General features: G+C 37.2%; 2 protein-coding genes and 1 non-coding gene across 3 annotated transcripts; 2 read left to right on the top strand and 1 right to left on the bottom strand.

Moving 5' to 3' along the window:
• Positions 1-953: 953 nt before the first annotated feature.
• LOC116118979 lies at positions 954-2931 on the bottom strand. Its single transcript, XM_031404936.1, has 4 exons — positions 2851-2931; positions 2523-2721; positions 2292-2378; positions 954-1681 (listed from the first exon to the last, which is right to left on the bottom strand). The coding sequence occupies exons 1-4, from the start codon at positions 2929-2931 to the stop codon at positions 954-956; spliced, it is 1095 nt and encodes a 364-aa protein (XP_031260796.1).
• On the top strand, positions 2455-2562 carry LOC116118981. The gene has a single exon (XR_004126255.1). It is a non-coding gene; the product is annotated as a small nucleolar RNA R71 (small nucleolar RNA).
• Positions 2932-8807: 5876 nt separating the features above from the next.
• Positions 8808-11517, top strand: LOC116118980 (serine carboxypeptidase-like 11). Its single transcript, XM_031404937.1, has 14 exons — positions 8808-8989; positions 9081-9217; positions 9301-9377; positions 9465-9587; positions 9676-9778; positions 9875-9912; positions 9999-10100; positions 10177-10269; positions 10353-10505; positions 10584-10655; positions 10729-10856; positions 10931-11044; positions 11135-11189; positions 11282-11517. Exons 1-14 carry the CDS (start codon positions 8844-8846, stop codon positions 11363-11365), a joined length of 1425 nt encoding a protein of 474 aa, XP_031260797.1. The 5' UTR covers positions 8808-8843; the 3' UTR covers positions 11366-11517.
• The last annotated feature ends 5214 nt before the right edge of the window (positions 11518-16731 follow it).

The following is a 16731-nucleotide window of genomic DNA, read 5'->3' as shown; positions in this document are numbered from 1 at the left end:
TATATAAATTCAATATTGGCACAACGGGGTGACTAGAGATAATCAAACATAGGGTTGGCTTGAAAGGCACAAACGGTCCAAAGATGGCCTAAATCATTTCTTAAGTCATGTGTCGTCTAGGATTTCACCTCAAGTGGTCATCAAATAGGTTCTAGAATTTGGGGATCTCAACAATGTCATAGGATAATCACACACAAAACATCCCTAAATGCTAGAACTAACCCAGCTTACAAACCACATTCATGAGAGTCTCAAACTTAAGCAAAACCAACATTCAAAATTATTCCTAAACTAAAGTAAAATTTGACTTGTTCTAAATGTCTATGTCATTGCAATCGTGTTGTTATCATTGACATATAAATTAATTCAGAAAAACTGAAACACACTAAATTAAAAATAACATGAAAACACACCAAATCTCAAAAAAAATTCACAAAAATTAAAAAAAAAAAATTCAATTAAGAGAATTCAGGAAAAGGGAACTTCCCCACCCCCAACCTAAAGCCTACATTGTCCTTAATCTAACAATTAGAAAGAAAAAACAGAGAAGCAAAGAGAAAGTTACCCCCCTTTTAGAGACATCACCAGAACCTGTGTGGTGCTGTGGTGCCATTTGCATCACGCCGTGGCATGAAGTTGCTGCCCAAATTGCTTATGTCTCTTCCTTGCTCCACCGCAGCATAAATATATTGCGCCGAGGCATGAAGTTCTTTTCCTATTAAACAACTAAACCATAAAATACAACGAAATAACCTAAAACAAAACAACAAAAACATTGAAAACACTTGAAAAACTAAAGAAAATAAAACCGTAAATGAAATTAACATAAAATTCAAAGTAAAAAGTTGGGTTGCCTCCCAAGAAGCACTTTATTTAACGTTTAGGCTAGACGGCATGCGTGATCTATCAGGCTCAATCATTGGAATATGAGGGAAATGCCAAGGAATTGAAAACTAAGAACTCCACAGTTCATCCAAAGCTATCATACTGAGCTTGCCATTCTGAACATCAATCACTGTCTTAGTTATAGCCATAAATGGGCGGCCAAGCAAAATGGGAAAATCTCCATCATGAGTTGATGGCTTCTCCATATCTAAGACTACAAAATCAACAGTAATTATCAATTTATCAACTTTAACCAAGACATTCTCTACAATACCTCTTGGATATTTAATTGAATTGTTAGCCAATTGTAGAGACATTGTTGTTGGCTTTAATTCCCAAAATCCTAATCGTAGATAAGTGGAGTAATGCATGAGATTAATGCTTGCCCCCAAATCTAGCATTGCTCGTTCTTCCTTTTCATCACCCATGGTAAAGTTGACGATGAAGCTACCTAGATCTTTCAACTTGGGTGGAAAATTCCTTTGAAGCACAACACTTACCTTTTCTGGAACCATAACTTTTTCATTGGGTTCAAACTTATGCTTGCAAGTAATCAAATCCTTCAAGAACTTTGCGTAAGCTGGTATATTCCTCATCACATAAAGCAAGGGTAAGTTCACATTAACTTTAGATAAAATATCATAAATTTCAGAGAATGACTTATCCCATTTGTTGTTCTTCAATCGGCTCGAAAAAGGAATAGGTGGAGCATAAGCCTTTGGTGGAGCAACGATGGGGTTGATCTCCTCATTTTGAATGGATACACTTAATTGCTTCTCATTCACTTTATCTTCCCCTACATAATCAATTAAAGGCTTATTAGATTCATAATTAATTTCCTTGTGAATTACTTTACCACTTTGGAGCACTGTGACTGTTTTCGCTGGCTTAGGTTGGCTTGGTAATTTCCCAGGAACATGACCTTGTACTGCCTCTGCTATCTATCATATCTGAACCTCTAGCTTTCTAATGGACGTCTCTTACTGCTGAAACCTTTGTTCAAAATTTTGTTGGTACTGTTGAGAAACGTTAATAAAATTATTCAGTGTCACTTCCAATGAGGGCTTCTGCAGTTGATTATTAGATCTCGCTTGTTGCTGATTGTTGCTCCAAGAAAAATTGGGATGACTCCTCTGCCCTGGATTATAAGTATTTGGATAAGGATCATGAGGCCTTGGGGGTTGTAGGAATTCATCATATTAGCTTGCTCAACAAACTCTGGAAAATTTCCACGAGAAGGACAACCATTAGTTGCATGACCAACAATACCACAAATAGCACATACCTCGTTGGAATTTCTTAGTCCTTGTCCCATCATCATGTTGCACATAGTTTTCATTTGCTTGGTCAATTCTGAAATTTCCAATCAGTGTTAGTATTTACTTCATATATCCCTCTAGATCTACCTGTAACACTTTTTTGCTGCGAGTTGGCTCCAAGCATCTCGTATAACTCATTCATCTCTTGTGTAGTCTTCTCTCCCATAGCATCACCTACAACATTATCAACCATGGCTTGACAAGCGTATGTCAGTCCATCATAGAAAAATTGATTTAGTAACTCTAAAGGATATCTATGATTTGGACACTAAACTAAAAACAATTTAAAATGTTCCCAAGCTTCATGGAATAGCTCACCTTCCATTTGTGAGAAGGTAGCAATCTTACCTCTAAATTCTGTAGTTTTGGCATGAGAATAGAATTTACCGATGAACTTATTATAAACTGCATCCCAGGTGGTAAGTGAAGTAGGAGTTAATGACATGAACCATGTTTTAGCCACATTCTTCAATGTGTAAGGAAAACAACGCATCTGTAACTGATCTTCTGTCAAAATCTGCAAAGGAAAAGTTTGAACAGTAGAATAAAAATCATGAATAAAGGTAAGTGGGTCCTTTGTGGCTATGCCATGGAATGACAATAACATTTGAAAGTGAATATGCTTCAGTTTGTTATTCCTTGCTACCTCATGAAGCACTCTGCAAGATGGCAAAGTTCCTATGGTAGGACATGCATACTCCTTCATAGGACAAGGTAGTTCCGCCATTATCTCTAGCTCTGACTTGAATCTAACAACTCTGAATCTGATGACTTTTCAGGAAGTTATGGTTCCTTCCTCTTTCTACCAATCAAATCCACTTTATCCACATATGGAACTAGTTCTTTATCTAGTGATCAACGACCTTGCATTCAAAAACAAACACACCAACGAAAAGAAAAACAAAAGAAAAAAAAAAACAATCCAAATAAAAAATAATACAAATTAAATTAAATAACAATAATTAAAGCACGGTTATCAAGAAAACTAAATAACTTAAAACAAATCCCTGGTAACAGCGCCAAAAACTTGAATAACATTTTTACTTCCTAGCAAGTGCACGAATCACTCTTGTAGTCTAGTGTGCGAAAGCAAGGGTTGATCCCTCAAAGATTTGTAAGCAATTTACTAATCCTAATAACTATGCTTCAATTAAAACTAATAACTAGAATTAATAATAAAGAATTACAAAAAATCACTTTAGAAGCAACAATTGAATAAAACTAAAATTAAATAACTATTAAAATTATCTAAGACCCAATTGACCAAAACCTAGGGCTTCAATTTCACCATAATTATCCAGCTCTATGTCAAATGTCTCTCTATTGTTTATCAATTCAGTCTCTAAGGTTCTGATTCACTAAATCAAGGTATTACCGTAAGGCGTTCGGGATTAACTTAGTATTTTTAACACAAGACTAGCTAGGGCGTATAGTCTAGCCTATGAATTAAAAACCCATTAAAATCAGGAGTACTCGAAATCATGAATAAAGGTGCACCTGTTGAGGCATATGCACAAATACTAAATCATTCAAGAATTCATGAACCAATTAATATTTTGTCAGGGCGTATGCACAAAATACTAATCATTCATTCAATAATCTCAACACAAACAACCTAATAATTCACACTACTTGTCGTCACACAATAATGAAAATTAAAGGTAGAATAAATACGTGAATGAATCTAGATTTCCATTGAATTGATAACAATAAATATATGTTTAAACATAGAGCCTTCCAATTAGGCTACATTAGATCCCTAAATAAGAGTTTAGTTACACATTGACATTAAAGAGAGCAAACTTGAAATTCCCTAAACAACATGAATAATCCAAACCCTATGAAGAATCTCCTTCTCTTTCTTGATAAAAAAGTAACTCTCAATTTTGGTCAAAGTGTATCCCTAAAATAAATTACAAAGTCCTATTTATACTTTTCCTTTGCTAGGGGTGTTTTTGGAAAAATACAAGTCCAAGTCGAAGTTGGAAAAGGTGAGGTTTTTATTTTTCTCGCGATCCATGCCACGACGCCAAATTCTTCCACAATCATAAAACTTTGTCACGCCATGGTGACAACTTCTTCATGCCGCGGCATGAACTTTCTGTCCAAATTCAACTTCTCACGCTGCGACAAAGAAAAATCATGCCGCGGTGCAGAAAAACCATACCGCAGTGCCATCCAGTAATTTCACATTCTTTCTTTTGCTTGACAATCTGACTTCTCTCTTTAGCACGTACAAAGCCTTCAACCACTGTGTGAGCATAAATTCATCACTTTTTCCACCTAAAAACATGAAACTCATACACATACCCGTGATTCTGGAAAATAGAAATATACAAAGAAACTTGCATAAAATTAATCCATGAAAGTCACGAGTTCCCCACAATCTACTCACAAAATCATGGAACATATATATCATTTCATCATTGATCACTGATCACCTCACCACGGAGAGGTAGTATGTCTGGTCTTGACCCTTCTTCAACTTGTACAAATGGACGAGCTCCTCAACAGATGGCTCGCCCAGCTTGGCAATCATGTACGCTATATACAAACCTATGATTATGATGTATAAGTTTGCAAACAGCTAAAGAGATACGATGTTGAACCGTCTCAACACGCTGTCGATGAAATGGTGAGGGGGAATAGACATCCCACATCTTAGAAGGGTCTTAGAGATCGCCACCCAGCCTTTGGGGGATTCTTCTGGGAGAAGCCTACCAAAATCCTTAAGTTGAGTTGAGGCCCATAAGTCACTTTTATGTGCCTAAGATCCTCGACATCAATTGAGAATTGCGGTTCCTTCCGTGGCTTATGAACTGGAGATCGCCTTGACTAAGCAACGTCCAAAAAAGCATGATCGGACAAGCCTGCCACTTTAGGATCTGAGCTCCGCTTGATGACCTCCTCGAAAAGCTTGGGGATTATGTCCATAAGAACTACCAAGGCCGTAGGGGAATCAAACATGCGGTCAATCGTGTGGCTGCTTGACGAAGACATGACTAAAGCTTTCCATTAGGTACTTGAAACATAAGTGAACATGTGTCAGAGCTCAAAAAACTTGGCAACCTATCCACACTTTACTTTTAGTTCAGGCACTCTAGATAGCTCGCATCGAACAATAGACACACGCAACCTATTAGAGATTTTGGTGGCCGCCATGATAAACCTTCCTTAAACCCATGACCGCCAATGACACGCTTAAAAACCCTAATAAAGCCTTAAAAGACTCAATGTGGCCACGGAAATGGCCACCCTCAAATGCAAAAATCAAGAAAACAATTAAAGGAAGGGAAAAGAAACTTTACCGGAACAAGAGAATAGGATGAACTCGCCGGAAAAGGCACCATGAAGATGAAGCAGCGACAAAATAAGTAAGAACATCTGAGAGTTTTTACAAAGTGAGTAAGCTTTTTGATGAGTTCCCCTCGCTTTTATAGTGCTTTGCATGGGAGACGAAAGGGTGGGGTTCGATCGCAGCCGTCAATCTATAATGAATCTCGACCCTCCATTCATTGAGCAATCTAGGCCTTTGAACTTGGCCACGTGTCAATCATCCACGAGGTGATCAACCGTTAGACTGCCATAATCATAACCGTCGCTGCACGTCACCTCAACTTCACATGTGGACAACTATAGTCGCCTACATGCGATGAAAAGTAACTATCGAAGGCTGCCGCATTTAATGCGACATGACCGCGTTGAATTTACATAACTACCCTTTCTTTTCAAATTCCAAGTTTGTCAAGAATATCATAGAGGAGAAAAGGTCCACGTGTGGAGTACGTTGATTAGGCATGAGTCCGACTCTCAAGCTCGACTAATATGCATCCAATGCCCTACCGATGAATGTCGAGCTTGATATCAAATAAAGCAAAAGTCTTCGAAGCTCAAAACAAGCACCGAACACTAGGGGGCAGATGTTGTGTTTGATTTTTCAACAAGCTCAGAGTATTTTGAGGTTATAGCCCGATCCAAAACTAGCTCAACTCTACCGATTGTTCAACCCAACACAAACTCGTCGAGTTATAGCTCGACCTAGCACAAGCTAGTCACAACCAATCCTTGCAGTTGTCCAACCATTCACAGATAACTTCAAATCCCAGATATCTCAAGAAGGATCAGATCGACAACAATCTTTGCGCAATCATAGCACCCAATTGCGACAATATTAAAGTTGCATTTCAAACTTAATTGTAATCCTTTTATTTTCTCTCTTTCCTTTGTACAAATTCTGTATATAAACCCCTTCCAATGACGAGAAAAGGCTTAGCAAATATCTCTAGGATTGTCATTGTAAGCTCTCACAGTGAATACAAGAACAGTGAACATAGGCTCAAGAGTTCAACTCGCCGAACTACTTTAAAATTTTCTTTGCCATTTACTTTATAGATTTATTATTTACTCAGTACCGGTTACCCATAATCACATACACATCAATTCCGATCCAGTCAAGGTCGATCGAATCACTCTAGTTGGTGTAATTCTTGCATCAACAATAACGAATTGTCTTTAAGTGATTTTAGGGTCCATAGTTATTTTCCAGATTGAGCTAATCTGTTATAGACAAGCTTCTCAAGCAACATAACTACCCATGACTTTTTCTTTTCCCTTTTTTGCATAAGTAACTCTCTACTTCAAAAAATAAAATTAAAAATAAATAATACATAGGCAAATGAGGAATAAATCAGTCATTGTTACCTAAATAAATCATTCAGTAAATATGATGTAATTGTTACGCCATCAATTTTTAATTTTCATTTTACTGATTCAAAGTTCTTTTTGTTACATAAATTTTATGTAATTAGTTTACTTGTTTAGGTATAATATTAATCATCCAATTTTGATATATATTTCAAATACGCATAAAGATTTAACTCTATGGGTGCGTTTAGTTCAGGAAATGTTGTATTATTGGGAATGTTATATTAATAGAAAGATAGATTACCTTAAAGATTACTGAGAATGTTTAGAAAAATGTGTTTGGTTAGGTTGAAATAAATTGGTGGGTATGCTATATTGATATGTTTGGTTGAGAGGAATAAATTGGTGGGTATGTTATATAGATTACTAAATTGCCCTCCTTTTTAAATATTAATAAAATATTATTTGTGTTATTATTTTTTGAATCATTCTTTTAACCCCTACATTTGAGATTTTGCAAAAACACTCCAGTCATATAAAAGTTTAATTTCTAACAAAATCAACCCCATCCACCCCAAGCCACGACCACTATCGGCCACCACCACCGGAAGTTTTCGTAACGATGCACGACTATCGAAAATGGCCAGTCATGCTTCGATATGGCCACGGATTTGGCCGGAAACAGTTAGATCTATTCCCTCCATTTTCGATCAAATCAATGGTCATTAATGGCTAGATCTGTAGCCGTTGCATGCCATGGATTTGGCCGTTAACAACTAGATCTATTTCGATGAATGACGTCATTTGGCCGTTAACAGCCAGATATATTCTAACTGGAATAGATCTAGTCGTTAACAGCCATGGATCTGGCTATTTTCGTCTAGAACTATGACCATCTGGCCATTTTCGGCCATCGATCTAATTGGAATTGGCTAGATCTGGCCAATCATGCGTCGTTGGTGGACGATGATGGTGGTTGGCGGGCGATAGTGGTGGCTAGCGGGTGATGGTTATCCTGGATGGCCTACAATTTGTTTTAAATATAAAGACTTTATTGTCCATAAACTTAATTAATTAGGGGTAAAATTGTAATGGCAAGTTCATGTAAATTAATTTCAAAATAAGTTTATTATTTCCAAAATTTTTAATAATTAAGGGTAAAATTATAATAAAATTAAGATTACCAAGTAATTTTAAAATACTTAAGAAAATGGAGACGATCAGATTATCATCTATATAACCTATAATAATTATTATTGGTTTTGAAAGATTACAAAATTTTTATACTACTTGATAACCAAACGTTGTAATTTAAGTAATATAAGAAGACATTACGTCAGTAATAAGGAATTACCCCCAACCAAACATACCCTATGAGATAGACCAAATTTTTTTATAAAAAATTTATTGTAGTATTACTCGTATACTAAAACCTGAAATTTCCCAAAAAGATAAACCAAAGAGCAAAAACGACCACGACCACCAAGTCAAGGCCAAATTATAAAACTGTATCAGTCAGTCACCACTTAGACTAAGTTTGTAACACTACCGGTCCTCCCAGTATTGATATTTCAGCCCAGCCAGTCCAGTAACTTTACTGGGCCGGGCCCGTACTGTAGTTTTATTAACGCAATGTAATCCTTTATCAAGGATGTCAGAAGCTGCAGATTTCAAGATTTTAGTTTAATCCTCATTTAATTTATCAGGTATCGAAATCGAGTTTTCCTCGTGCGTCTTAAAATGGTTTGTTAAGTTAATAATTTAAAGGATATTCAAACCATTTACACAAAATCCAAAGTTGAGTTGACTTACAGTTACCCAATATTCCTTACCTGAATTTAACAAAGAATGTAGGTTGAGACCTTCACCTCCTAATTTCCCTCTCAAACATAACTCATATTTTCCTATATATATATATATATATATACACGCACTTTATCAACGGACACTTCATCATTCCGCAATTTCATTGTTTCGGTAAGAAATTTTCATATCATGTCTTCAAATCATACCAAATGCTCAGGCTTCGTATGTTTGCTTTTGCTGTTTGTATTTCTTCTTTTTAGAAATGCAGATTGTGGGCAAATTGTTCGGACCTTGCCAGGCTATACCGGTACTCTTCCTTTCAAACTTGAAACTGGGTAAGTAATGAAACTTTCACTTGACATTAGTGTTGTGCCGGTTTGTATCAATCAAAGTGAAGTAAGTTTTAAGGGGATTTTCAAAACTCAGATATGTGAGCGTGGGGCAGTCAGAGATCTTCTACTTGTTCGTGGAGTCGCAAGGAAATCCTGAAGTGGATCCTGTTCTTTTTTATATAGTTGGAGGCCCTGGCTGTGCGGCTTTGAATGGCTTCTTCTTTCAAACTGGTATGCTCATTGTCTCTTCATATGATTAATTTCAGAATGCTTTAACTTATTAACAATGGCCTTGATGTCTGTAATAATTTTAGGCCCGCTACAGTTTAATGGAACTGATTACACTGGTGGCTTGCCATCGTTACATTTGTACCCCTACACATGGACAAAGGTGCAAAAATTTTCAGCTATTTATGGCATTAATTTCATTAGCAAAATGATAGTTTATGATTGTATAATGGTGATAAATTTTATGCAGACTGCGAGTATAATATTTGTGGATGCCCCTGTTGGCTCTGGTTACTCCTATTCAACAAACGCATCAGATTACAGTATCACAGACTTAGAATCAGCAAATCAATCTCATGTTTTTATAAGAAAGGTGAGTGAAGTTCTTATGAAATAGGAGTAACAGAAACACCATAGAAGTTCTTGTGTACTAATTTTTCTTCATTTTGAATTCAATTTAGTGGTTTAATGAGCATCCTCAATTCATCCCAAACCGATTTTTCGTTACTACTGATTCTTATTCCGGTATACTCGCTCCAATCATCACACAAAAAATATTGGATGGTAATTAATTTCCCTGCATCAAATTCTGTTTTCTTCACCTTGTTCATTTTAGTTGATTAATTTAGCTAAAGTGTCAACTATTCATCACTTTTGCAGATAATAAAGCCGGAGTGGAGCCAAAAATAAGTCTAGTGGTAATGATCTTGAACACATACTATAGTTTAGCCTGTTTGATTCATTGTATTATAAACTAAAATTTCTTTTTCTCTGTGATAATCAGGGAATTATAAGTGGCTCACCACATACGGATGGCAAACTTGAAGAAAATTACAGAGTACCTCAAGCTCATCTACTCGGACTTTTATCTAGCAGTTTGTATGAGGTGAGTATAAAACCAACAAATTGTATGACTACTAAACCTAAGCAAAAAGTTATAATTTGTTTTCTTCGATTTACAGTCAGCGAAAACAAATTGCAACGACACTTACTATGATGTGGATGCTAGTACCGTGAGTGCGGATTGCCTTGAGGATCTTGAAGAAATCGATAATGTCCGATGAGTGATCAATTTGTTTTCTTTTCTTAAACTGAACATGATTTCCTTTTAGGCATTGATATTATTTAAATTTTGCAGTGCCTTGAACAAATAAATACGGAAATGGTGTTGGCCCCCAAGTGTGCTACAATAGCACCCAGCTCAGACTATCGAAACATGAGAAGATCTTTGAAAGAAAAATCAAGACAATTTCCCCTTCCATCATCCAGATCAACTGACTATTATTGCAAGGTTTTGTCCATCTCGAACTGTTGGTTTTGCTTAAATAATTAGTTAATAATTTCTAACTTTTTATTATTTGTTTTGCAGGATTTTGGTTATCTACTCGCTGATATATGGGCAAATGATAAAGGTGTTCAAAGCACTCTGCACGTCCGAGAGGTATATATTTAACTAAGATTCGAGAATAATATGATTGAAAAAACTGTTTCTAATTGTTTATAATTGCAAACAGGGAACCATTCAAGAATGGCGAAGGTGCAACCTTACGTTCGCTAGCAGTACATATGTATATGATCTTATGAGTGTGGTTGCCTACCATAAAAATCTCACTAAAAATGGCATACAAGTTTTACTTTACAGGTAATCTTTTATAACTTGCGTTTGATAGTTTATCCATGCCTGCATTTCTCTAAACTTTTCTATATATTTTGCAGTGGTGATCATGATTTGGTTGTTGCACATACATCAACAGAATATTGGCTCGCTGAACTCAATATTACTTTGGATGAAGATTGGCGACCATGGTATGTTGGTGGTCAAGTTGCAGGGTAAGTTTATAAGTTTATTTAAATTTGAACTTTCTTTTGACTCAATATGAGATTACATCCCAAAATTATGATACTGCATTTTCTATTTAGGTATACAATGAAGTATACAAATTATGGATATCGATTGACTTATGCGACTGTGAAGGTCAGAACGTACTTTTTATGTTAATCTTTTATTCAATTTGTGAACAGATTGAAACCAAATTGAAGCTAATGTTATGAGTCATTTTTGTACAGGGATCAGGCCATTCTCCTACTGAATGGAAGGGCAGGGAAAGTTATGAGATGTTTGAAAGATGGATCCACTTTTATCCACTCTAGTTAGAACTTGTCTGCCACCATTGTAATGCCCGGACTAATAAACACTGAGATTAACATTGTGGGCTAAGGGGGCAGCTGCCTCTGAATTTTGGAAATCCTTTTAGTCTTGTATTTTAACTTTATTACAATTATGCCCTCTTTATAAAGAATAATTCTCCTATTGTTTTAGTATTTCTTATGCAAAAATATCAATAATCTTAAAATTTTCATTCTGTTTATATGTATTTTTACATTACGTGAGTTTATCTTTGTGAAACCTTGTACCCAATGAACGAAAAATATAAACCAGGTTGAGATGGTACTGAAATAATTAAAAAAAGAAAAAGAAAAGAAAACTAATATCTAATAATTAAACAAGATAATTAATGTTGTGCGGTAAAAATCCCTAGCTTGGACTAAGATGAGGATCCCGGGGCGCACCCTTGCGTGGAGCAAGAATCAAGCCTAGGAAGCAGAGGAGCTCAGTAACGAGCGCAAGCATCCAACCCAAGCACATGAGCAACATGTGACAAAGAGGGACCCACCAGATGAAAATATCTTCTCCAAAGGGATAGATCATCTCACCATGTATACTTTGCATGCAGCGACCAACAACATGCTGTAGGACATAGTCTATAGGTGTTCTCCATGCACCTCAGTCAATAGAAGATATGTATAGACACCTATTGGCAGAGGGGACACCATTATGAGCTATGACATAGGAACATGTGAGCCTCCGACATCGTGGCACTCACTTACCTTCTCTCTATATAAAAGCCATCACGACCGAGAGAGAGGGGGGGATAGACACAGGTAAAATAGAAGAAAAATAGGGTGCAACACAATTCCGATTCAGAAAAAATAGGGTACAACACAGCTCTGATTCAAAAAAGGGAGGAAGAGATAGGAATTCCAAAGCCTTCCTCTTCGATCCCAAGGTCTCCGGCCACTCAATAGGCCGAGATACATTTTCTGATCACCAAAAAACCCATCTTATTGTATCCCTAAACAAACACAGTTAAATAACATAATAGTCGACGTAGGCCTTATTCCCTTTTCGGCCGAACCACTTTAAAAACGTTTGGATTTCTCTTTAGCTCTCTCATTGTCGACTGGGAGACCTTCCATTGCCTTTGCCACTCATCGCACGTGAAACGGGTCTCTTACGCTGGTTCTTAGGAGCCATGCACCCATCTTGCTCGATTCTTTCAAGAGTCAATCTAATACCTCAAGTTGGTGTGCTTATTCGCCCTAATGCTCTAGTCGGTGTGAAAAATTGGATCTACATCTTGGCATTAGAAGGAGGGCCCTTCGCCCTTGAATGATTTGATCTAAGCCTGTTCGACCTCAGGTAGCCATTACTATCAACGATTCGCCCTTTCGCAATGATAGTCGTCTTGATACTGCAATGGTCACTGATGCTACACAACAATCCGCTTCAACCAGGGATACCCTCGACCCTCGTGTGCACAAGGATTAGCCTCCCACCAGTCTGGTCAAGGAGTAGAACGAAGTCCTCGTGGATCAACGTTTCCCCTCATGCGCCCTCAGAATAGAGTGTAGTCTCAAAAGAGAGATGCGCAATTGCTTGATCACCTTCCTAAAAGAAAACTTAGATGTTTTAGCTTGGGAACATACAAACATGACCAGGATAAACCCCAAGGTCATGTGTCACTGCATTAACATTGATCTTGCCTCTCATCTTATCTATAAAAAAAAGACGAGCAATGGACTAGGAATGGTCTCAAGTGCTCAAGGCGGAAGTTGATAGACTCTTTGAGATCAAATTCATCAAAGAAGTCAGATATGCAGATTGGCTCGCCAATCTAGTCCTCGTTAAGAAGTAGAATGGCAAGCTAAGGACATGTATTGAATTCAATGATCTAAACAAAGCCTGTCCCAAGGACACCTTCCCTATCCCTCGAATCAACCAACTGGTGGACGCAACCATAGGTAATGCCCTACTCAGCTTCAGGACACCTACTCGGGATACAACCAATCCCAATACACCTCGTTCATCATAAATTGAGGCCTTTATTGCTATAAAGTCATGCCTTTTGGACTAATGAACGCCAAGGCAACTTACCAGCGACTATGGACAAGATGTTCATCAATCTCATCAAAAGGACAATGGAGGTGTACATCGACGATATGCTGGTCAAATCATAGAAGGAAGAAGACCATGTAAAGCATCTCAAGGAAATATTCCATATCCTAAGAGAATACTGGATGTCGTTCAAGCCTTTGAAATGCGTTTTTGGGGTTGGTTCAGGAAAGTTCCTCGGTTACATGATAAATTAGCCAGGGATCGAAGCAAACCCCGAAAAGATCCAAACACTACTAAATATGAAGAGCCCAACCAAGACAAAGTAGGTTCAAAGCTTGACTAGGTGGATCCCAACCCTCAAAAGATTCGCCCCTAGAGCCAAAGACAGGTGCCTACCTTTCTTTGACGTACTAAAGAGCAACAAGAAGTTTGAGTGGACGGAACAATGTGAGCTCACCTTTTAAGAGCTAAAGAACCACTTCGGGCAACCTCCTCTCTTATCTAAATCGATCCTAGGTGAATCACTCTTATTAAATCTCTCTATTTTGTTACATGCCATCAGTGTGACCTTAGTCCGAGAGGAAGAAAAGATCTGGTGGCCAATTTATTACATAAGCAAATGCCTGCTTTTTGTGGAGATGTGCTACCTCGAAATGGAAAAGCTAACCCTAGCTCTCTTGACTGCATGCTGGAAGTTGCGACCTTATTTTCAAGCTCATACGACCCTAATCTTGGTGAACTACCCACTCCTCAAGATCTTTCAAAAGTCAAAATCTTCAGGAAGATTGATCCAATGGGCCATGGAGCTCAGCCAATATGATCTCAATTACACTCCAAGGACCGCCATCAAAGGTCAAGCGTTGGCAGACTTTATCTCAAAATACTCCTACCAGCTGAAGGAGAAGCTAATCCTATCAGAATCACCTGGTGAGAGTGAAACTTTATTGACCGAGCAAACACTAGAAGACTTGGTCACCTAGAGCCTATACATCGACAATTTGTCAAATGAAAAAGGTTCGGGTGCGCGACTATTGCTCGTTAGCTTGAACGAAGAGAAAATTCTAGGTGACGTAAGATTCAAATTCTCCGCTTCGAACAACGAAGCTAAGTATAAAGCTTTGCTTGCTGGCATATGGCTAGCCAAGGAAATGGGAGTAGAGTCAATCAATATCTCTAATGACTCTTAACTCGTGGTACTCCAAATCCTTGGGGAATATCAAGAAAAGGGAGAGAAAATGATCCCCTATCTACGAAAACTAATAAGCGAGTTGAGCACCTTCAAGCAATACTCAGTTAGACAAATCTTCAGGGAACAAAACTTTGTGGCTAACACTTTAGCTTGCCTAGCATCGGTGATAAACAACAGAGCAAATTCCATCCCCTTTAGATTCTTATCGTCTCCTAGCATAGACACGTCAAATCAGATGGTGATAATGGTCAAGCAAGAAGGTTCGTGGATGGACCCCATCATTGCTTACATAAAAGATAGGATACAGCTCGATGATAGATCAGAAGCCTGAAACCTCTGTGCCATATAAGCTTGCTACACTCTGATGAACAACAAGCTATACAAGTGAGGATACAACACCCTTTTGTTACGATGTGTAACCCAAGGTAAAGCAAACAACATCCTAACAGAGATCTACAAGGGCATGTGCGGGAACCACATCAGCGAACTATCGCTGGTCTACAAAGTTCTTAGATAGGAGTATTATTAGCCAACCTTCTATGAAGATGCTATAAGCTTNAAAAGGGTGTATATCCTTTTGTTTGCTCTTATTTTGTTTTTTGCTTAGTCCTTTGGGCCTATCCAAAGGACTTAGTATTAAAGGGGAGTCCCCTCGTTGGGCTATCATAATTTTTTATTCTTTTATAAAGTTTCCAGATTAACAAAAAAAAAAAAAAAATATCCTTGCTGTAACCATCAACCATGAAGTCTTTCTCCAGTTTTTTGGACGGGAAGCTTGGACAAGCTTTTACTATAGCTGTAGAATTTGAGAAGCTCCAATCTTTTTCCAGTTTGTGCATAATTTGAGTGTTAGAGTAGGTGCCCTAGAACCAATCCATTATTATAATATTGACTCTTTGTAATAATGTTTATAATAAATAAAAGACTTTTCTACATTATGTAATTCATATTCATTGTATGTTGTGATGTATGTCCTTAGAATGGTAGAACCGTGACGAGGGCATTGAGTGTTTCAAATCTCAATAGTGACGACCTTATCATCACTGGTGGCCATTCTAGAAATGTCTATCGCCTCAGTATTATTCTGACTAAGGACACAAGTAATACAATAAGCCTATCATAGTGTTGAATGACCCTGTCAAAAGGTAGTAACTAATCTCACTTGTAGAGGTTGTTTGCCAACAACCTGATGCAACACATGGGTGCTTGCCATAGGCGAGTTCACTGCACAAACCCATCAGAGGATTCCACATAGATGGTAACCCCAGTGTCTGTGGAACAAATCCTCTAACGGATGGTGATGCATGTGATCTGTTGACTTGAGATCACTAGAGCGCCTGAAGCACCAACTGATTTAGTTTCTAGCCTAATGTAATTCTATTCAGAGCTATCAGAGCAGTAGTGATTGGCTATATCAAGAATTGTATCAAGATTATCTTACTAAGCAATTCAGTAAAATGGCAACGACACTAAATCTGTGGCCACAATGGGATTGAGCTGTTGCTCAATTTAATCTATTCTAGTTGTTGGTCCAATAACCAAATACAAAGAGATCAAGGACATCTAAGGTTGACACTATTTCTGTACCTCAGTCTTGATGAGATAATGTATGATGAAGGGATTTGATTGCACGATAACCTTACCGTTGATAGGTAGTTGTTTCGTTGAATCCAAATCCATCGGGTGGCCATGATGCCTTGCTAGAGGCTAATGTTGGTATGTGTGTAGTGAGACAATTAATTGAATGTTAATCACGATACAACTCATTGCCAATATGATAAGGAGCTTACAGGTCACACACTTAGAAGATAATTTAATAATCAATATGTGAAAAGGTTATTTTTGTTTTTTAAGATGAAATAGTAATTTGGTAATCTCACAGTGTAATTAAATTTGCTGAGGTTGTTGCATGTATTCAATTTTAATATTGAAATTAAAATTGGTGAGATTATATTTAAATATATGTGTGCATATATTTAAATGGATTATTATTATTATTTATTGTTAATATATTTTAATATATTAATATTTGTGGATTTTAATAATAATATTAATTATTAATTAATTAAAATACCAATATGACTTGTTTGGCTACAAGGATGGATTAATTTTGGAATCCATGGCTATTACTAAAAGGAATAGGGTTTTAAT

Source organism: Pistacia vera, unplaced genomic scaffold, assembly GCF_008641045.1.
Source record: "Pistacia vera cultivar Batoury unplaced genomic scaffold, PisVer_v2 Contig868, whole genome shotgun sequence".
Lineage (NCBI taxonomy): Eukaryota > Viridiplantae > Streptophyta > Magnoliopsida > Sapindales > Anacardiaceae > Pistacia > Pistacia vera.
The sequence above is the reverse complement of the archived record's forward strand: the minus strand, read 5'-3'. Positions and strand labels throughout refer to the sequence as shown.